The sequence below is a fragment of the Cibotium barometz genome, chromosome 39, assembly GCF_041138505.1.
Source record: "Cibotium barometz isolate CiBa-2024 chromosome 39, ASM4113850v1, whole genome shotgun sequence".
NCBI lineage: Eukaryota > Viridiplantae > Streptophyta > Polypodiopsida > Cyatheales > Cibotiaceae > Cibotium > Cibotium barometz.
The window spans coordinates 23498899-23522350 of NC_141084.1; the positions used below are offsets into that span (position 1 = coordinate 23498899).

The window sequence follows — 23452 nt, forward strand, 5'->3', positions numbered from 1 at the left end:
CATTCCGTACATGTAACATCAGTTTCAGGGCTCTGTTTCTATGACCTGTGCAAGTGGATGGTTTATTGGACTAAGGCAAAAGCTGACTTGCCCTTTAGTGGATGGTTTACGGCTCTAGAAAGACTGTAGAGCCTCGAACTATGAGATAGCAAGAGGAGACTCCATAGCACATGACCCACGAAGAACCCCTCCTCTATGGAAATGATTTTTCCCAGCTTGCTGGCAGAGAGTACATCCCTTATAAACGCTCATTGGCAACCAATGGTGTAGCAGCAAGCCCATTTGCAGCGAATCATGCAGCAACTCACGCTCATGGTGGAGGCACCTTGCGTCCCCGCAACCTACCACGGTAATTCAGTGCTACCCTGATGATGCACCACTTTGAGCATGAGCTTCGCAGTGGGAGTGCAAGTGACAACAAGAACAACACATGAAAGCCATGGAAGAAATGTAAGAAATGGTGACAGCATGGATTATGGCCATAGGTGTTTGTGGGCAGCACATGGGCCACCCAAAATGGGGGCCATGTGGCATGGGCAAGTAAGGGTGCCCAAGGTCAAGGGGCATGGGTCCATGTTTTGAGCACCCTAGCCTAAACACATTTTCAAGGTGAATCAAGCCCACAGCCCATGACTGAAGTTGGCCAGCCCTACAGGAGTCGGCCTTCATAGATGCATCCTCCTACACCTATTTAAAGGGCACTTCAGCCCTAGTCCAGCAACTCACACTCTTGCAAGCCCATGTGCTGACACCACACTCTTGCAAGCCCTTAGTCATCAAATGCAAGCCCCAAGAAATCCACAATTGAAGTAAAACCTAGGCATCTACGCCTGTAGAAGCCAAAACACAAGGTCCAGCAGCTGCAGTTAAGGTCGGTCAGCAATCAGCTCTCCCTTCCTGGCCATCTGCAAGTCGATTGGTCTGTACAAAGCATGGTTTACAGCTCTAAGGGAATCCTTACATTTTACGTACAGCAATACAAGCAAATACACCTACAGGTGGGGGATTAGAGACCCAATCGTGTGTCCTCTCTCTCTCTCTCTCTCTTCTTCTACTGTGAGACGCATCAGGCTCTTGGACAGTCCATGCCACATGTTAGTGGATACCGATGGGAGACAGCTTGTAGACAGGAGACTCGTTCAGAGCATAGAGGTCGGGGCTCAGGAGGAGTGGCAGTATTGTTTAGAGAGGAGCTACAGCCACTGATACATCTAGTCCGCAGAGATGAGCAGGCTAGGTACATGTGGGCTGAGGGCAGAGACGGGCAGATATCTCTACATTGCTATATGCTATTTTGCTCCTAGTACATCAGTGTATGCATCACCTAGTAGGCAGTCTCCCTTTTCTATTTTGGATGATGACATTTGGGAGTTCTCCAGGGATGGTGACATCATTCTCCCGGGGGACTTCAATGCCAGGACCGCCCATAACCAAACAGTATTTTATGATACCTCAGAGGAGATGTTGAGGGAGCTTGATGTTAGGGATATGGGCCTATCTAGACTCTCACATAGACTCTCACAGGATGAGGAACATACAGTGTATGGGCGGTATTTGATAGACATGGGGACTGCACATGGATTGGCCATCCTGAATGGCCTACAGAGATTCCCGACATCGGGCGGTTTCACTTGCTTTCCACATAGGCATGGTGCTAGTAAAGTGGACTATGTTATGGCTCAGCCCAGTCTCATTCCCTCTTTTCAGGATTTTATGGTAGGCACTAGGCCGGTTGGAATAGCAGTGGATCATGCTATCTTGTCCTTCACTCTCACATTTCAGTTCAACACCGTTCCATTGGGACAGGTCTCCACACACACTCGTTATACCTTTACGAGGGAGACTGACACCGTGTACACGGATGAGATATACAGACGCTTATGTGCCGAGGAGCCGGGACGGCCATTAGATGAGCTCACTCAGATATTGATAGATACATCATACGCTTCATGCTGCAGCATCAGAGGCATATCCCCGTAGTCAGCCTACACGGAGACGATCTGGGAACATGCCCCAGAACAGTTGGTATGATGAGGAGTGCAGAGAGATGAGGATCAGATTACAGAGAGAGGTGCTCATGGGTGTTACCACTCACAGACAGTCACGGATTACCTTCCGGCACCTAGTGCGACGGAAGAAGAGGGCTTATCTTGCTCAGTTAGAGAGGGATTTGTATCAGTTATTTATGAGTCAGGACTCAGGCGAGGCATGGAGACTATTCCATGAGCATTCACCATCACTAGTCATTACCTCCACAGAGATTTGGGGTGAGTATGCAGCATCCCTGTACATAGCCTCAGGACAGCCGCCCCTGCCAGACCCATCGGAGCCATGCCCAGAGACATGTGCTTTCTTTACTGCTGAGATGGTAAGGAAAGCTATTGACATGATGAGGACTGGGAGAGCATATGATCATGATGGTTTGGTAGCAGAGCACTTTATTCATGCCAGAGATATGCTTGCAGAGCTTATTGCTATGATTAACCGAGCCATGTGTGAGGGTTTTCCTGAGACGTGGAATATGTCCACGATTCTTCAAGTCAGGGGATCCCATGCTTCCTGGGAATTATCGTACCATCATGATTCCCCCCCCCCCCCCCCCCTCCCCCGAGAAAAGATCCTTTCATTAGTTATATAAAAAATGCCCGTAGGGCTACAAAAAATCTCTCCTGCTCATAAGAGAAAAAGAGCAGTGAATACAGCATGGCAGCCCGAGAGACTCTCCCTAGGTGCTGCAAAATACAAGCATCAGCACAAAGGACTGAGAGGCTAAATCATACAATAGGGGGGGGGGAGAGCCAAACAGGTGGCCTGTAGTGCCAACGGGGGGATCCCGTGTGTAAGGTGTAGAAGGGGCCACAGCGCCAAGTGGTGTGAAAGGCCTGGCGCCGCAAGATCGCCTCATCCGAGTCTCCCCGGATGCGGCCGTATTGTCCTCGCAGGGTGTGGATCAACTCCTGCCAAATCCCCCGTACAGTCTCTGCTGGTGGCTCCAATCTCCCCTCAAAGGCCGTGAAGCACCGGGCCCTCCAGGTGAACCAGATGGTGAGGCTGCTGAGGAGCTCCCATCGTAAATCCCTCTCCTGTGTCCAGCTGACGGACGAGAAATCCGGTGCCGGAACCAGGCGAGGCTGGCCCCTAATAAATCTGATGGCCTGACTGCCCTGCTCCATCTCATAGCCCATCGCAGGCCCTGACGAGGTCGACCAAGCAACGGCACCCCACGTAAACATACCCTCTGGAGAGAGGGGAGCCAGAATACGCAGCATCCGCAGCCAAATCTGCTGCGCCTGAGGGCAATCCCAAAGGCAATGTCTCTGTGTCTCCATAGGGTGGCCGCATCGGACGCAGGCCGCCGGAAGACCGTTGTAAACAAGCCAAGTGCCAACTGCTGAGCCCCTGTGGGCGACCAGCCACTGAAAAGTCGAGATCCTGCGGGCCTGTCGACTAGCCCAGAGCCGAGCCCAAAAATCCTCCAGGAACTCCTGTGAGAGTCCCTGTAGCCGCCAATGCCCCGCTGCCGCTGGAGAGACCGTCCTCCTCGCCGTCAAAATATGCCGCCCCAGCCGAACAGTATACTGGAAAAAGGTAATCTATGTGGCCTCAAGGGATGCATAAGGATCATGCCACTCATACTCCCCGGGGTCCCACTGTAGCCGGGCCAAGGGGCGCGCTGCATATGCCCATATGCGCCAATCCGGGAGCACATCTGCAGGGTCGGGGTCAATATGCCACTTCCGAGAAGCGGCGGCCACTACCCGAATCCTCTGAAAGGTGCACTCTGCAACCAAAGGCGACTCCACCTCCACTCTCTGGAGTCTGCCCTCATCCTGAATCTCATAGTAGAGGCAACTGCGATCCTCAGTGCAAGCTCTGACTGCAATGAGGATCTCCAACTGTGTAAAGGCTCCCATCCACCGTGGGGCCACTGGCTCGAGAGGCGTGAACCACTCCTCTGTGAGTGCCTCCTGAATATCTCGTACCATCATGATTGGTCACACATTGGCTAGATTATATGCATCTATTCTTGAGCAGGAGTTGAGTAGATGGGCAGAGAGAGAGGGCATACGTGCATCAGGGCAGGCAGGGTTCAGGAGAGGTTTCTCCACTCTTGACCATATCTTGACACTCAGAGCTATTATTGAGGAGGGGAGATTATATGGCAGGAGGATTTATTGTTGCTTTGTGGATTTCCGCAAAGCTTTTGACACAGTACCGAGAGCCAGACTGATGCGCAGACTACAGGAGATGGGAGTGCCCACAGAGCTGATTTGGGGAATCATGGCTTTATACAGGACAGTTGTGGGGCAGGTACGTACTACTCAGGGTATATCTGAGATGGTTCACTCCACTATTGGGGTGAAACAGGGCTGCCCCCTTTCTCCCACCTTATTTGGGATGTACGTGGATGAGGTTTCAGACTATGTAGAGCGGGAGGGTGACAGAGGAGCACAGCTAGCAGGGACATGGATTCCACTGTTATTGTATGTTGATGATATTGTGCTGATCTCAGATTCTCCAGAGGGGATGCAGCGTCATTTGGATGCATTGCACACGTTTGCGCAGGACAGTGGATTGTCTGTTAACCTTGGTAAAACCAAGGTGATGGTGTTTAACACCACAGCATAGTGGGTTAGGAGGTAAGTACCCACCTTTACATGTGGTCAGGAGACAGTGGAGTATAAAGATGCATATACTTACCTTGGTGTGGTTTTCAGTGGCCCACTATTTTCCTTGAGGAGAGCAGCGGAGACCAGATTGACCAGAGCTTATGCAGCATTGGGTAGACTAGAGAGGATGTGTTCGCAGGTTCAGTTTCAGGAACCTCGAACAAAGCTCTGGCTCTTTGACACTTTGGTCACTTCAGCCATGCTGTATGGAGTGGAGATATGGGGACCCTTAGTGGATCACCACAGCCGAGCTGGTAGCACTGATGGATGGAGACATATGGAGAGGCCCTTGGTTTCTATGATTTCCCGGATGATTAGGGCCAAGGCCTCCGTACCACATGATATTATCCGTGCAGAGATGGCTGCCCCCCCATTGGTAGTAGAGGCACTCACTCGATCAGTCTCGTTTATACATAGCACTTGGGCTCTCCCTAGAGACAGATATGCTCGCTTAGCCCTGGAGTCTTCACGACAGTTGGCATCACAGGGAGGCACTCACTCGATCAGTCTCCTTTATACATAGCACTTGGGCTCTCCCTAGAGACAGATATGCTCGCTTAGCCCTGGAGTCTTCACGACAGTTGGCATCATAGGGAGACGGATCATGTTGGTATGCACAGATGACAGCTTGGTTCCAGTTGCATGGCTTTAGTATGGCAGGCTACCTCCATTTCAGTACTCCCTGGATGCACCCTCCCTCTCTCTCACACGGGCAGAGATTACCAGACTTACCAGGCAGGACTTGATTCAGCTGGACACTAGGAGGACATGGATACAGCCGACACAGGAGCTTGGTACGAAGATGGCTTTCTATAGAGATCATCTTCTCCAGCTCACGCAGGATGGGTTTGTGATTAGACCCAGCTACATGGATACTCATCTTTCTCATGGGGTACGGTGTGCTATTGGTCAGATGCGCACATCCTCACACCAGCTAGAGATTGAGACTGGTAGATTCAGAGGAGTACCAGCTGAGGCCAGGATTTGTCAGCTGTGCCAGATGGAGCCAGAGACAGAGTTACATTACATATGTCACTGTCCAGTATATTATGAGATACGAGGCCGTTTTCACTGCCTATGTAGAGAGGGTTTTGGACCACTTTCTAGAGTCATGAGATACCAGGATCAGAGATGCCTCGGATTATACTTGCTGGAGCTTCGTAGACATAGAGAGGGTCTCTTGAGAGGGAGGGGATCAGAGAGGGAGAAACACCTACAGAGGCAGATTACAGACTTCTTTCGACCAGAGATTGAGCAGTTGGGCCAGCAGGCATTGCAGCTAGCCCCAGAGTATAGCCGCACTAGAGGTACACTGATTGATCGGGCTATAGAGCTGGGGCGGTCCAGGCGCCCCAAGATGAGAGGCCCATCTCGACACCGGCGGAGACTACAACAGAGGATCAGGACCATACTGGCACGGCATGGGAGACGTCCAGTCAGAGTACTCACCATGGAGGACATTGAGGATATCCGCCATCGACCGATGAGAAACATCTTTGGATAGTGATGTGTATGATGCTTACCTTTGTTGCTGGAGTTTTCCTCCTAGATGTTATCCATTAGGAGCTCCTAGTACCGTACTTTTCCTCATAGTTGTTTCAGTTTCAGTTAGTTGTTTAGTTGTTTTTAGCTTTTCTTACACAGACATTGTATCAGATCCACCAATTGTTGTAACCTTTTTGGTCTCATAGGTCATTTTGGCCTTCTGAAGACGTTAATATATCATTTCATTTCATTTCATTTTCTCTCTCTCTTTCATGATCGATCTCTCTTTCACTCACAATTCAGTTCATGATCTCTGCATTTTTTGACAAATAAAAGGTTCCTCTAAGTTTCCACATGTAACACCTACCCCTGCGTCTACGGCAATAGTGGGGTAGTCAACTGGTCTGCTGTCCGTAGGTGTGATAGTTAACATAGAGCTAGAAAGCAAGTGTAGATCAGGAGTGAGTGCATAATGAGCTGTTCAAATGCTATGGATGCATAGGTGGTCAGCATGTAATCATATTTTTTGACAGTGGCAGCATGGAGGATGTCATCACAGAGCATGCCGCTTGGTGGACCCGCTTCACATTGACATCCATTGAGAGGCAAGTAGAGGGTTTTGGTGCTGGCCTCAGTACAACTATCAAGTATAAATCCAAGGATGCCATGTGCATCCAGCACTTGGATTCCAAGTGGGCACTAGTGCAAGGGCTCGATGCCGGATACTACACATTTTGAAAGCCCTCATCTCAAGTCATGTCATGCAAGCCCTGCACAGTCGTGTGTGACATGTTGTTCAGACAAGTGCAGGGACCCGAGGTAGGACACTGCATTTTGTGAGCTCTTGTTCAGGGACGAGTCGCTGATGTACCTGCAGGGTAGTCAAATCATGCCATGCAAGTCATACATGCTCTGGTCATGCAAGCACAGATTTGTTAGTGCCATGCTGTTCGTGCAAACCTCTTGCAAGATACAGTGATGTACAGGGTGTTAGGGCACTCATTAGACATTTGTTTGGCATGGACAACCGATATAAAGTCAGTCAGGTCTTGCCCAAGTCAGTTTGGGTGTGAAATGATCTATGGAGTTACTAACATCAGCCAAAGAGAAGCATGGAGCCGAGGAGGGATGTGTGGATGCCAGGATGGGCTGTTGGCACCCCATTTTGTTGCCCAAGTGCCTGGCATATGGACCAAGGTGTGGCTGCCCTGATGGGAGTCCATTTATGGGCTTTTGGCATCAACACCGGACCAGCCAACCAGCCCATGCATCACTATAAAAGGGCTTTTTTCACCCTATTCTCCCCATCACTCAAGTCAGCGCTGAAGCACTAGCAGCAAAATGCAGCAGTTGAAGGCAAATGCACGGCATGCATTGAGGAGCCCTAGGGAAGCACCAATTTGCAGCATCCTTGGGCAGCCGTTTGCGAGTTCCGTTTTGCATCTTCCTAAAGGGAGAAAGGCAGGTCCAGTCCTGGGCAGAGAGAGAGAGAGAGAGAGAGAGAGAGAGAGAGAGAGATATTAAGCGTCTACTAAAGATAGACCCAATGGGCCTATGAGACCAAAGTGGTACAATAATGTCCATGGCATATCTCATCATGGAATGGAAAATAAAACAGAATGAAAACATAAATATAGCTATCTCACTGGGGTGATACAAAAGTGTCCATGGAAACTCGTCATGGAAAACTAAGAACATAAAAACATGGGAGCAACATCAGCTCCGAGTAGATGGTATACCACTCTCCAAAATGTCAAGCATGTGGTTGACGAGTATGGCCGAGAGGTCTCCCTTAGCTATGTCACGTGGAAAGGTAGCTCGATGGCGGTGGAGCATGTCTTAGATCTGGAGCTGATGAGGTGATCGTGGCCAACGGGGGGGTCGAGGGCGTCGGGCACGCCGGAGTGCAGAGGCTCGGTCCGAGGTAAATCCTCTCGGGCGAGGTAGGTCCAGAGCAGCTCGTGGAGGGTCCACAAGATCCACTATGTCGGTTTCCTCCACCTCCTGGGTCCGGAAGAAACTGGTGATGGTTGGCTGAGAGAGAGAGAGAGAGAGAGAGAGAGAGAGTTGTATTAACGTCTTCAAAAGGCCAAAATGACCTATGAGACCAGAAGGTTACATCATATCCACGAGGTACATAATCTTGGGTACAAAATAGTAATAAAGAAAGATAACAAGGTTACATCATATCCATGAGGTACATGAGCAGAGAGCTCTCATATTACCCCAATACATCCCTCATGGGCCGTTGTGACATGGTGCTCAAGGTGGTAAAACTGAGCTGGTGCGAGAAGGTCTTGCGATGATCGGAGATATTGGCCCGGATCTTCCTGTGGTGGCGTGGCCGTGGGCGAGGGCCATGGGGTCTGGGGCGTCGAGCTCTGCATAACTGAGTGGCTCTGTCGAGTGTCACACCTCTCGGCCGAGCTCCTACACTAGCATGTGGTCTGGGTATGATGGGTGGATCAGCCCTCGGAGTGCTGGTATGGAAGAAGTGAGTGAGAGCTCTCTGTGCTGGTCCTCGAGCAAGTACAGCTGATCTGGATCTCACTAAGGACTCCCTGTGTCTACGGAGCTCTAGAAGAAAAAGTCCCAGGCATCTCTGATCCGGGAAGTCCATGATCCTGGAAAGTGGTCCGAACCCAATTCGGAAGAGGCAGTGGAACCTCCCCCGAATCTCATAGTACACGGGGCATCGGCATATGTAATGGTCCTCTGTCTCGGGCTCTGTGTGACACAGTTGGCAAATCTTGTCCTCTGGTGCGGCCGCCCTAGGCCCATATCTGGCAATCTCCACTCTCAACTGGTGGGACGAGGTGCGGATCTGGCCAATCGCACATCTCACCCCAAAGGATAGGTGTATGTCCATGTAGCCTGGACGGATGATGAACCCATCCTCTGTCAGGCATAAGAGGTGATCTCTGTAGAAGGCCATCTTTGTCCCCAATGGACGACTAGGTGAACTTCATGTCCTCTGAGTATCCAGTCTGACAATGTCCTTCTTGATAACCCTGTTCCGCTCTGTGCGGCTGAGAGCAAATGACGGGGCCTCTATGCTGTACTGGAAGGGGGGAGTGCCTCCATCTGCATACTGTGGATGCCAAACCAAGTGCCTACCTGTGCATAACAGCACTCTGTAGCGGAGCATAGAAGCTGTCCATCTTTCTCGGGGGTGGAGTCGGGTGTCTCGGCTATACCTGTGACTCGAATGTTGAGGCGGCGGGCATGCCTCATCTTCTCCTCCTCAATGGTGGTGTGAATGATTTGGTGTTCTTCCCTTTGAGTCTCCTCCCTCACTTCTTTACGGATGTTCTTCTTCACCACCTCGACCCATCCTGACTGCTTGGCTTCGAGCTTTCCCTCCATGTCCTTTGTGATCTCCTTGGAGATCTCTTCTTTGATGGCCGTGAGAGTGTTGTCATTGATCTCCCCTTCTTCCTTCTCAGCATTCTTGATGGCTACCATTTCCACTTTCAATGCACTCACCTCCTCCTTGAGTGCCGTGTTCTCTTGTTCGAGGTTCGTGACCCGTGCTTCGAGAGCTATGATGTGCCGGTGTAGTTTGTTTTCCACCTCATTGAGGTTGGAATCGGATGTCTTCTTGTTCTCCTTGATTAGTGCCTTCATTGCCATCTCGAGGGCCTCGAGTTTCTCTTGGAGACTTGGGGCCATTCCTCCAGATCACTCTGCAGTCCTTCCCACAGGCAGGGAGGAGAGAGAGAGAGAGAGAGAGAGAGAGAGAGAGAGAGAGAGAAAGTTATGTTGCTGCCTTGGGGACGTGAGCAAGGGTGGGTGGGGAAAGAGGCGAAATGGGAGAGGCGGGGCAGAGGCGAAATGGGAAGAAGCGAACTGGGCACAGAGGCAAAAGGGGAAGCGAACTGGGCAGGGGCGAGATGGGAGAGGCGGGGCAGAGGCGAACTGGGAAAGGGGAGGCGAAATGGGAAGAAGCGAACTGGGCAGGGGCGAAATGGGAGAGGCGGGGCAGAGGCGAAATGGGAAGAAGCGAACTGGGCACAGAGGCGAAAGGGGAAGCGAACTGGGCAGGGGCGAGATGGGAGAGGCGGGGCAGAGGCGAACTGGGAGAGAGAGAGAGAGAGAGAGAGAGAGAGAGAGAGAGAGAGAGAGAAATGAAATGAAATGTTACATTAACGTCTTCAAAAGGCCAAAGTGACCTATGAGACCAAAGTTACAACCATGTGACATCTGATACAGTGTCTGGAAAAGAAAAGAAAGAATTGAAGGTAAGTATCTAGCCCTACAATACATCTACTGAGAGAGAGAGAGATTAAGTATCTACTAAAGACCCAATGGGCCTATGAGACCAAAGTGATACAATAATGTCCTCGTCATGGAATGGAAAATAAAACAGAAAAAAAACATAAACATAGCTATCTCACTAGGGTGATACAAAACTGTCCATGGAAACTCATCATGGAATACTAAGAATATAGAAGCATGAGAGCACCATCAGCTCCGAGAAGATGGTATACCACTCTCCAAAATATCAAGCCTGGGGCTAATGAGTATGACAGAGGGGTCTCCCTTAGCCATGTCACATGGAAATCTAGCTCGATGGCAGCGGAGCATGTCCTGGATTTGGAGCTGATGAGGTGATCGTGGCTGACGGGGGGGCCAGGGGTGTCGGGCACGCTGGAGTGTGGAGGCTCGGTCCGAGGTAACTCCTCTCGATCGAGGCAGGTCGAGAGCAGCTCGTGGAGGGTCCACAAGATCCACTATATCGGTGTCCTCCACCTCCTGGGTCCGGAAGAAACTGGTGATGGTTGGCTGGCGAGGGAGGGGGCGGGGTGGCTGGGGCCGAAGCTCTCTCAAGAAGGTGTCCTTGTGTCTGCGGAGCTCAAGCAGGAAGAGGCTTAGGCAACGCTGGTCCTGGAAGTCAATGATCCTGGAGAGTGGACCAAATCCCTCACGAAATAGACAGTGAAACCTCCCACGGATCTCATAGTATACTAGGCAGCGGCATATGTAATGCTCCTCCATCTCAACCTCTGTGTGGTATAATTGGCAGATCCTCTCCTCTCTAGGTCTTTGTATGAGCTTCGCAGCTCCTAAGATGCGCTTAGAATGTTTTGGCCTTTTGTAGACGTTAATGTAACTTTCTTTCTTTCACTCTCTCACTTTGTATCCACAATGATGAGGATGGTGATGATGATCCATACATATCTACATTTACCCAGGGATTAGTGTTAGTTCTTTTTGTTATGTTGTCTTTTTTTTCCATGATGAGATTCCATGGACACATTGTACACCTTTTGTCTCATAGACCTGATGGGTCTTTTGCAAGACATTAATATATCTTCTTCTTTTTCTTCTCTCTCATGAAAGCGAATAAGTGTTTTATTTGCAAACTAACAAGAAGGTCTAAAGACCCTTTAGGGAGTTCTCATAGCTTTCTATTTTCTCCCTTGTTTAGTGCAAAAAAGCTGAATCTGCTTAATTTTCAAGGCATGTAGTGGCAAATGGGTTGCACATATAATAACAAATGGGAAACGATAGGGTGAGCCTGGTTTAGTGTTTCAGATATGCTCAGAATAAGGGCTCTCATAAGGTCACCAGATAAGACAGCATCTTAAGCAAGAAGGGAGCCTGAATCCTGATTTAGGGGGGGTTTACATTTTTCTCTCAATAAGGACTTTCTAAGGGACTGAGTTGCTGTACTTCTTAGAGAAAGATAGTGATAGACGTGAGGTATTGCTACATGCGTGCGGAAGTAGTGCTCCTATGGAAGGGAACGATTATAACTCTTGACAAAGCAACAAGTCTTCTTAACTGGATGGGGTCCCTGCTCAGAGCTTGAAGTTGGGCTCCACGTGGTGATCCTATTGGGAGAATAATCATATATTAGAGCCATGTTGGAAGTTATTATTTTCTTTTGGTTGATAGGACATGGTGTGGATTGGCATGGAAATCAATTATTATGCACCTCCCAATGTCTTGGATGTAGTACACTGTTAAAAAGAGTCTATCAACACTGATCCTGGGGATGCATAAAGACCTAGAGAGTATGGCAAAGACCTGCAGTTCTTATGGCTGGCATCAGTAAAGGACCTGTCACCTTACTATATTACTGTGGGTTCAGTTGTGTACACTATTGATTCAGGGCTTGGAGAAGGTGTCCCAGCAGATATTTCTATTCTAGGTTGCACGTGGGAGTTGGGATAATGCATACGCTACTTGGCATAGATATCCAGGTCATATCATCTAGCAGTGTATTGATATGGGATGCTTGGGAGCTTGACAGCTTGGCAAATCTGGAGGACCAGACGCGCTCAGCCCATCATGCAGTCACTATCCATAGTCTGGTTTACTGAAGCACACACTCTTTTGTGATCCATAGCAGTATGTTGCCTCCTCCTAGGTTTGTAGAGGCCAGGTAGAAAATTTTTACTAGTGTTGGGGTTGCAGGCTTGCCGAAAGCATCTTGCAATCAGATGTGTTATTTTTCTGATAAGCTGACATGTGCATATGCAATTGATGGCAGGTTGCTGAGGTGTTCGCAAAATGTGGCATTATCAAGGAGGTGAGGGTTTCTTGACCATGCTAATACCATTAGAAATTATCGAAGGCCAGAGCTGGTTTTGTCTAAGGCCGGTTACAAATCCCCCCCCCCCCCCCCCCCCCCCCCCCAAAATAAATAAATAAATAAAATAAATAAATAAATAAATAAATAAATAAAAATAAGCAAAAAAACAATTTCTTCCGTTCCCTTCCTTCCCTTCCCCAAGCGGCCTACCTGTTAGGAGGGGCTACATGTGGACTGCCCATCAATGGTGGACAAGATCCAACCACATGCGGGGGGAAGAAGGGGGATAACTGTAACCAGCCTAAGAAGAGACCAAGTTTTGTATATGGAGCTCTTGTTTATATTGGTTTTTTAAAAATAAACGCTTTATATATATTCCTGGTTTCTGCAGGATCCAGATACCAAGAAGCACAAGATAAAGCTGTATACCGACAAGCAAACGGGCAGGCTGAAAGGAGATGCACTTGTAACCTATCTAAAGGTATTATTTTGACTATTCACCATGATGGAAAAAGTACCGTGGGTGGGGAACGCATGTGAGAGCAGTTAGGTCATGAGTTACCTTACCCAAAGGGATGTGAGTTTGAACTCCAACAATGCTTGAAAAAAAATTCCTTATTGGTGGACTCATTACATTCTGCCCCCACTCAGCCATCTATCATACTGCTTACAGGAACCCTCGGTGGAGCTGGCCATCAAGCTTCTGGACGGTGCACCCTTCCGGCCTGGTGATAAGGAGTTGATGACGGTCACCCGAGCTAAGTTTGAGCAGAAAGGTATTACTTTTGATGACAGCAGCTTGCAAATTGAAAGCTTTGTGTAGGGTTTGTTCTCATTTGTTATTGCTGGTACACTATACGCTCGGGCCATTGTTTCAAAACACCCTCCATCCCTCCTCTGCCACCCAAATATTCTTGCCCACATGCATGCATATCTAACTAAGGCCCAAAATAGAACATCACCACAGCCCACCAGCACTGCAGTTTGAAATCTGTGTCAAAAAAGTAGTTTTTGGCTGTATTGCAGGTGACGTTTTTGTAAAGAAGGATCAGAACAAGCACAAAAAGAAAAAGATTAAGTATGCAGAGCAGAAGGCCCTTGGCTGGGGTAAGGTTCTTCAACCAAACGTAATGATGTCTTTTCTTATGCCACTCAATAGCACATCTGCTGGCATAGTTAATCCTTCCTTGCCTGTCTACGCATGACAACAGGTGGTTTTGATGATGCGAAGAAGAAGCAGCCAATGAGTGTGCTCTTGAAGAATATGTTCACACAGGAAGAGTTGCTGGTAAGGATGGGATTTGCCTCTGCAGAGTCAAGTCTGTGCTTGCACAGTAGGAGGAGAAAGATAACACACTTCCCATGTGATATGATCTCCTGCATTGTTGCCTGGACAATGTGGGGTTCCTGGTTTACCATCTTTTCTCTTGGTGCTCCTTTGCTTGAGTCTGGTAGTGTAGAAGCTCTAAGATGCTTATTCATGTGCAGACTGGTTTAAAGCTTGTTCTTATTTGTCATGCTCTGCCTTCTTGTTAATGACCTTGTTCTGAAGTATTGTCTTCCTTTTCCCCTGCAAGGTTTAGCTTTGTACATAAAATTAAATGATTATATTCAGTCTTTTAAGGTGGGTGGGGCTGATCACTTCTGATGGTCGATGATGATTGTAGAATAGCTACTAGTGGAGCCACACACACCACCACCCCCCCCCCCCCCCCCCCCAAAAAAAAAAGGGGGGGGGGAAAAAAAAGAAAAAAAAACACCACAAAGCAAACACATACAAGCGCACAGATGCTCGCTCATTCATATGCACGTACACACACATGCAAAGCCACATGGCTTCACCTCCTCCTGGAGAGAGCAGATGGATGGATCTCTGCACGTGAAATGCTGAGGTCCTTTTGTCGCCTTACCCGGTGCAAGACGCGAGCATTTTTTGCTCGACTTGAGGATGAATTGTACTTGGCGCATCCTTGAAGAAAAGACGCCTGACTTACCTGTCGCCAATCCCCACCAGATGGGAATCTTATGCACGAGGGCTTTATGATGTTCCTAATCAGCCCCTACCTGATATATCATATATCCGATGCCCATCGTCATCCACCCTCTTCACCACTTCGCCATTATTAAAGCCCTAATAAAGCTTCACAAAGGTAGAGCTAGCGATCATGAGGACCTCTGCACCGAGCATTGGGCACATGGGTGGCGAGCCCTGACTCCTATCCTAGCTCACCTCTTCAATATGGCTCTTTAGGAAAGCCCTCCCCTCCTCATGGACCAGCCATACCAGTAGACCCCTTGGACCCTAATAACTACCGGACTAACATGGATTGGTCACACATTGGCCAAACTATATGGGGCAGTTTTGGAGGTGCATGTTAGTTCACGGGCGGAGGGACAGATTAAGAGCCACAAAGCCAAGCAGGCTTCAGGAGGAATTACTCTACACCGGATCACATTTTCACCCTTCGGGCAGTCATTGAGGAGGCGAGGACATGGAGGTAGCGGGTCTATTGCTGCTTTGTCAACTTCAGGAAAGCCTTCAACTCTCATGGTCAAGGCTATTTACCTGCCCATAGGAGCTGCACTTCCCTTGGAGATGATACGGGGAGTGATGGCATTAAATGAGTCGGTGATGACCGGAGGTGTGAGAACACATGGCAGCATGTCAGGCAAGATATGCAGCACTATTGGGTTCAAGCAGGGCTGTGCACTCGCCTACTCTTTTTGGGCTATACATCGATGAGATCTCAGATTTCATGGATTGATTGGGAGGCATAGCGTCACGGCTTGCCCATGTAGTGAAACCCATTCTTTTGTATGCAGATGATAGTGTGGTTAATATGAGACTCAGCCGAGGGTTTACAGAGACAGCTGGGTGCACTTCAGACATTTTGCGAGGAGAAGGATCTCAGTGAATCTTGGCAAGACCAAGATCATGCTCTTTAATACCTTGCATTTGTTGGCTGCCAGACACGTACTTTCATTCAGAGGTGTGGCAGTGGATATTGTCGCCTCCTAAGTATCCTTGGGAGTCTTCACCTTCACAGGGCCTATCTTTACCTTATGCGCAGCGACAGAGGTATGAATAGCCCGAGAATATGTGGCCTTGGCCAGGTCGATAACTGTTTTCAGGCTGACTTCCAGGAACCAACACGAAAACTTGGCCTTTTGACACATTGGCTAGACCTGCCAAGATGTATGGAGCTTCTTTCTAGGGACGAGGCTTGGAAGAGGAGAAATGGAGGAGAATAGAGACGGTATAGAATATGATGTTCTTGCGCATGATCAGGAGTAAGCCTTCAGTGTCCCATGAGATTGTCCTTGCACAGTTCGGAGCGTTACCCCTAGTCATTGATGTATATTTACCACCTTTTTACTCTGGATAGAGACAGGCTCCCGAGATTAGCACTAGAGTCTTCCTGAAACCGGCCTCTGGTAGAAACCAAAGTGCGGTAGACTAGCAGTCACCCAATCCAATTGTAGTCCAGCCAATAAAACAATTATATAGGAGCTAGAGTGCTCCAACACATGAAAGAGAACGACACCTGTTGGCCCCAAAGCTTGGTGCCCCTTTTGGTATTTCTTTATTCAAATTGAATGGAAAAGTTTAAATGATTACAACATGGCCATTCATGGCTTGTATGTCTGCATGTCCAATCTGCCAACCCTCTGGACCTCTTAGCATACAGGTTACACAGCCTTGTGTCCCAAAAACACCACACTTTTATCTCCTCTAATCTGCTAAGAGAGTGCATCCATGAGGCCTTGAATATGCATCTGATTGAACCATGCACATAGCCACAAACTCAGCCATGAAAACAGTCCACAAACTCTTCCAAATCAGCCCACAATTTTGCCCTATTTCCACCCTCTGAACTACCAAACCCTTCCTCTCACAAAGGGCCAGAGAGAACAACTCCGTAACAGTCACGAGCCAGTGAAAAGGGAGACTCAATATGACACCTCCTGTAGTCCCACCTCTGCTCACAAAGAGAGAGAGAAACTTACAGTCCTTGTGTCGCTTTTCACAAGAGAGAAGAGATGCGAGGAAAAGCCCCTTTCAGTCCTGCCCTCTTGTCTTGCAGCCGAGAGAGAGAACACCTATGGATGAACCTGATGTTCAGCCCTTGTACTCCCTCCTACAGTCCATGCTTCTATGTTCAGCACTGTTTGTATGAACTCAGTTCAGCTGACAGTCAGCTTCTTGCCAAAAGCAAAGGAGAAGAAAAGGAGATGATTTTGCAGGCGCCTGTATACTCTGCAGCACAGCAGCCAACCTGTCCTCCAAAAGCCAAAGAGAGAGAGAAATGAAATGAAATGTTAGATTAACGTCTTCAAAAGGCCATAATGACCTATGAGACCAAAAAGTTACATCATGGTGGATCTGATACAATGTCTGGATAAAAAACCAAAAAATGAAAAATAAAGATGATACTACTGGCACCTAGAAAATGAAACTGGAACTGGAAGGTAAACAGAAACCCTTATAGGGTGTGAATATAGTGAAGGGGGGGGGGGGGGTACGCTATGGAGGTGAGTGGAGTACAGTGAGGGGATACAATATCATGTGGGACGGGGGGGTACACTATGGAGGTGCCTCCATCTCATACTATGTGCCGCATCGGACGCTGGCGGATCTCCTCAATATCCTCTGTGGTCAGCACCCTGATTGGTGTCCCGCATGTCTCGCAAGAATAATCCGAATCCGCCGCTGCAACCTCCGTCTATGCTGGGATGCCCTCCTCCGTAGTCGTGAGCGTCTGGACCACCCAAGCTCAATCGCATGATCAATCAGTGTACTGCTGGTGTGGGCGGTATCCATGTCCTGCTGCTGCTGTGGTCCATCTGGCGTTGTGATGGCTGGACTAAAGAAGTATGTAATGTGCCTCTGAGTCTGGCTCTCTGTTCGCCTAAGCAGGCTATCTCTATATCTCCGCAGCTCAAGCAAGAACAATCCCAAACACCTGTGGTCCTGGTACCCCATGACTTTGGAAAGTGGTCCAAAACCCTCTCTGAATAAACAGTGGAAACGACCACGTATCTAATAGTATGCAGTACAATGGCATATATAATGCAGCTCTGTCTTTGGCTCCCCATGGCATACTTGACATATCCTGGCCTCAGCTGGTATACCTCTATATCGGCCAATCTCAATATCAAGCTGGTGTGAGGATGTGCGAATCTGACCAATAGCACATCATACTGCATGAGACAAGTGTACATCCATGTAACTGGGTCTGATCACAAAACCATCTGCTGTGAGCTGAAGAAAATGCTCTCTATAGAAAGCCATCTTCGTGCCCAGCTCCTCAGTCGGCTGTATCCATGTATCTCTGTCCGTGTGAGAGTGAGAGAGGGTACCTCCAGAGAATACTGGAAGGGAGGCAATCTATCCATGCTAAAACCATGTGCCTGGAACCAAGATGTCATCTGTCCATACCAACAAGCCGTGTCTCCCTGTAAAGCTAACTGTCGGGAGGACTCAAGGGCGAGGCGTGCATATGTCTCGGGGGGGATCCCACAAGCCATGTATGTAGGAGACTGATCTCGTAAGAGCCTCAATCACCAGAGGGGCAGCCGCCAGCTCTGCTCGAATAATCTCATGAGGTACCAAGGCCTTGGCTCTAATAATCCTAGCAATCATAGATACCAAAGGCCTCTCCATACCTCTCCACCCACCTGCGCTGTGATGGCCCACTGAAGGTCCCCATATCTGCACTCCATAAAGCATAGCTGATGTCACTAGAGTGTCAAAAAGCCAAAGTTTCATTCGAGGTTTCTGAAACTGAACCTGCGAACACATCCTCTCCAAACCACCCAGGGCTGCAGAGAGAGAGAGAGAGAGAAATGAAATAAAATGAAATGAAATGATATATTAACGTCTTCAAAAGGCCAAAATGACCTATGAGACCAAAAAGGTTACAACAATTGGTGGATCTGATACAATGTCTGTGTAAGCAAAGCTAAAAACAACTAAACAACTAACTGAAATTGAAACAACTATGAGGAAAAGTACGGTACTAGGAGCTCCTAATGGATAACATCTGGGAGGAAAACTCCAGCAACAAAGGTAAGCAACAAAGGTAAACTCCAGCAAGAGAGAGAGAGAGAGAGAGAGAGAGAGAGAGAGAAAAGAGGCCTGTGTCTCTGTCCTGTAGTGCAGCACAGCAGCCAGCTTTTATTCTCCAAGAGGCATGCATAAGAAGGTGTTGAGCTGCGCCTGTGCACAGTTCATAACAGCCCGCCTGCAAGTCCTTCCAAAAAGCAAGTGATAGCAAGCAGCGCAGACCCGCCAGCAGTTGTTTTTCCCAAAAACCCAAGTGTAGCGCTGCCCGCCAGCAATCCTTTCCCCAAAAAGCAAGAGAGAGAAAGAGAAGCGTGTCCCCCAAAAGTGGTGTAGCCTCCATAATTAGCCTAGGGGCCGCCAAAGGTTATAAAACCTTTGAAACTTTAATTCTTTTTGCATCAAAGGTTATAAAACCTTTTAACTTTAATTCTCTTTTTGTCCCCTCCACACTTGGGGTTGTCCACACATGGGTTAATAAACCTTGGTTTCCTTTTTGTCCCCAAGTATAAACCTTTAAATATATATCTTGCTCACCAACCACCATGCTCACACTTATGCTGCACCGATTTCACAGGGTCATGACACTTCCATACAGTTGGTAAAGGTTAAACAGAGCAAATCATTGTACTCCTAGCTATCTAGATGGTCTTAAGGCACACGGCCTACAGATGGACCGCTTGCCACCCAGTATTCCCTTGACTCGCCTTTTCTAGATTTCTCGAGACAGGAGATCAATAGCGTTAGCCGCCTGGACCTTACATGGCTTCAAACTAGTCAGACATGGCTGACACTCCCACAAAGCTGGCCTTCTTCAGAGAGCACTTCTTGCTGGTTACAGTGGATGGCTTCATTTAGAAACCTGGATACCTTCACAGACACTTGTCATATGCCATGCAGATTGCTATTGGCTAGATGAGGGTATTTTCAAATTGAGTCAGGATGGAGACAGGGCAGGCTGAGGGCATCCCATGGGAGGCTTGGATATGCAGGCTATGCTCGACTGGAGAGAGTCGGAGGAACATTACTTGCTAAGCTGCCTAGTATATTATGAGATACGGGGGAGGTTTCACTGTCTCTTCAGAGATGGATTTGGCCCTCTTGCCAGTTTGATGAATGACAGTGATCGAGGATACTTAGGGATGTATTTATTAGAGATGTGCAGACATGGAGAGACATTGATGTGACCATATGCACAGACAAGACAGTAGGATTCCACCTAGGCCTCTGTCACCGATTTCTTCAGTCCCAGCAGTACCCACCCTGGTGAGCCATCGGGAGCACATGGGACACACTCAGCAAACTGGTCACCTCCATGGATCCCTGGAGGTTTTGGCTACTGCCCCTGTGGAATCACCAGAGATCAGGCAGCCTTCCTTCAGGGAGTGAGATACCCTCACCCTCGTACATTCAGATCTTCCACTCGTCAGCTCCAGATTCGAGACATCCTCCGACGCCATAGAGAGGCACTGCTACATGAGGTGAAAATCTGGACGCTCTACTTCCCCATGGACATTTGAGCTGTCCATGTCTATTATTACATTGAACACACTGGGACCTATGTAGTACGTAGGCCTTATCTTTTTTTGTTTTTGTTTTTGTGCTCTGACATCCAGTCTATACAGGGATCATATGCTACATATTTCTGGTCTCATAGACCATTCGGTTCTTTAGTGGACGTCAATAAAATCTCTCTCTCTCTATGTATGTATGGACAGTCCAAGGCCCTTGGGCCTTGGGCTTGAGGTAGACAAGTTTTCTTTTATCCATTTCATTTCATCTGTTGCCATTGTAACACAACTTTGTAACTTTATGTCTCATAGAACTTTATGGTCTTTTGAAGACATTTAATAGAACTTTCTTTCTCTCTCTCTCTCTCTCTCTCTCATAGACCCTCTGGCTCTTTTGAAGACATTAATATGTCTTTCTTTCTCTCACGCACCTGTGCACCCACATCCCTGGAGCACACTACACAAAACTGCAATTAACTCTCTCTACATAGTGCAATGTGGGGCGCCAGATTTTGAGAGTCTCAAATTATATGATCTCTTCATTTGTAAGTGCTTGTTCTGGCACACTTTTTAATGCAACAGTGCCAGGATACCCTTAGAGATGTTACTTAAGCAATTATATTCTACATGGATAGGGACTAGCATATATGCTTGACAGATTTCGGGGCCATCCTTGATTTTTGTCTCTTATGTTGATAGTTGGATCCAAATCTGCTCACGGATTTGGAGTCGGATGTAGCTGAGGAGTGCAGCAAAATTGGGCCTGTTGAGAGACTTCGGGTAAAGCTCTTGCCCCACAGGTTTTGTTTGGGTGTTGTGTGTCTTAGTTCAAGCATACAATGAGCTTTTATGAGCAAATGGGCTGTTTATGCAGGTTTACAAAAACAGTTCACAAGGAGTGGTCATGGTCAAGTTTAAGGATAGAGATAGCGGACTGAAGTGTATTCACATTATGAATGGCAGATGGCAAGTAGTTATCCAATCTCTTTACAATTCAGCATCGTTTTTGACAGATTTTTTTTGTAAAGCGATGAGAGACAAGACCTGTTGTCTGGTACCATAAGGTTAACCGTAGGATTTGATTTGAGGAGGTTTGTCTGCAGTGGATTGTGCTGACATGTCATGTGTTGGCTTGCAGGTTTGGAGGAAAGAAAGTGGAAGCTGTAGAAGATGATGGGCTTATCAATTATGCACTCACAGATGCTGCCGAGGAGGCAGCAAGGCTGGAGAATTTTGGTGCTGAACTTGAAGCTGATTGAATGTTTTTGATGGCGTGCCTCGGTCTCATGCCACCAAGGTATCTGTTAAAGGAAGTTCATGCAGTCTAGCGATGTGAGGGATTAACTGTTGAGTGGTCTTTGCAGGATCACTTTCAACCCATAGTCTGAAAGCACATAAGAGCTTGCATTTGACGTGGACACTCACCAACCTTTGCATGCAAGAAGGTTGCAGGATGATCAAAGGTGAATTGATGAATACATCACATATTTTTCTGTTGGAGTTGTGCTAGTAATGCAGCTGCTGCCATGCCATAGTGGAGGATGATGTTATCATGCTTAGTCTGCATAGAACGACTGTCATGCAAAAGTTTTTATTCCCATCCTATGTCGAAGTTAATGGGGAGCTGGGCAGAGGTTCATACAAATTTGCCATGCTGCTATGTCAAGGTGGCTGTGGTGGCAAAAAAATAGTGCTAGGAAATGAAGTCAATGAAGTGCGAAATGTGGAAAGGTTCAATGTAAATAAGGTTTTGTCATCTGTTATGCATGTATGAGTGTCCTGAGCCCAGAATCGAACCTCCAAATATTTAGTGGGTTAGCTACATTCAAACAAACCTGAGCACTTTGACAAAACATTTTTTTGATGCCAAAATTTGGAGTAATATTTGCATGCAAACCAGTGCAGACAGAACAAAGTTTGTGTGTTATTTACAAATATTGTGGGCCATGTGTCCAAAATGGTAGTCTATGACCTAGGTTTTTTGGAGAAGTGTGTGGAAGAGAACTCCAGAGGAAAGATAGAGAGAGAAAAGTGAAATAGAAAAATCTAAGTTTGTAATTTGAATTTAGAAACAAACTTGAGACCGTGTGCATGTACACACATGCATTTCTTGAGTTTTTTCAATGGGAAATGTGCATTTGCAGTACTTGCACATATGGGGACAGGAGTTCTTTTCCCCTTACGAGATTGTACTTCATGCATTGTATTCCCTTTCATCAATCATCAAGAACTTGAAATGCTAGGACTTTTGAATAGTGGAAGCGAGGGGAGAGGAAAACAATCGTGTTTGATGGTAAATGAAGATTCAGACAAAGGCCTCTGTAAAGGTGGGATATGGGAAGGAAAAAGCAAATGATGAGGTGTGAGGAGAATGACAAGAAACCTTAGGCATGAACCCTAATTAGCATCTGCCCGTGGTGGTTCTGACTTTGAGCAACATAGTGAGAAGGACTCCAGGTTTCATGTCTTGCTTCCTTGAGCTCTAGTCAACGTCTGCTCTTGGTGTAGAGGTGGTATCAGGGGATCCCATATGTCATGCTTCTTTGAGCTCTAGTCAGTCTCTGATCTTGGTTATTCTAACTTTGACCCTAGGAGTGGATATACAATCATGTTTGGATGTCCTGAAAAGAGAGCTGATTGTGTCTATATACTCAAAGGAATAAAACCATATAAATATCTAATCAAAGTTCGTATAATTGTTGTGTCATTTTGTATTCAAAGTTTGTATATGAGACATGCGTTTGAGTCTCTTTAAATATTAGAGGCCACACACACAGCATGCTTCTCTCAAATCACTATGCAATTTGTCTCTCAATCATGTGTTTAAATTATTTTCGCGTCTCTGTCAAGGGGAAAAGCAAAGAAAAACATGCGTGTTGTTTTGTAAGACTTGAGGATAGGCTTTTCCTTCTACTTAGTCATGTGTCGGTGATGTAGTTGTGTTGTGTGTTTGTGGTTGTGGTTGTGGTTGTTGTTGTGGTTGTGGTTGTGGTTATAACTACGAGGGTTTCGTTACATAGATTGACGCCACAAGAGTCAAGATGCATTGGAGCAAAGCTTTGAGTTTCAAGATGCAATAGTATCTACAACAATGGTTCATGTCTAAAGCTATCAATTGTTATAGCTATGTTTTAATTTCTACCCAGAGTCGATGAGGTAGTCAATGATTTGAGAACTTAGC

The 23452-nt window shown here is 47.5% G+C and overlaps 1 protein-coding gene across 3 annotated transcripts in view; it reads left to right on the forward strand.

Moving 5' to 3' along the window:
- The window catches only part of ELF9 (RNA binding (RRM/RBD/RNP motifs) family protein), a 66699-nt gene extending 44285 nt beyond the window's left edge, over positions 1-22414 (forward strand). For all 3 annotated transcript variants that reach the window (XM_086778510.1, XM_086778511.1, XM_086778512.1), the window contains 9 exons: positions 12655-12693; positions 13088-13177; positions 13370-13472; positions 13723-13803; positions 13908-13984; positions 20971-21051; positions 21146-21237; positions 21410-21568; positions 21636-22414. In XM_086778510.1, coding sequence (XP_086634636.1) covers positions 12655-12693; positions 13088-13177; positions 13370-13472; positions 13723-13803; positions 13908-13984; positions 20971-21051; positions 21146-21237; positions 21410-21530 — 684 coding nt within the window. In that variant the 3' untranslated portion in view covers positions 21531-21568; positions 21636-22414. The remainder of the gene's footprint in view (positions 1-12654; positions 12694-13087; positions 13178-13369; positions 13473-13722; positions 13804-13907; positions 13985-20970; positions 21052-21145; positions 21238-21409; positions 21569-21635) is intronic.
- Positions 22415-23452: the final 1038 nt, after the last annotated feature.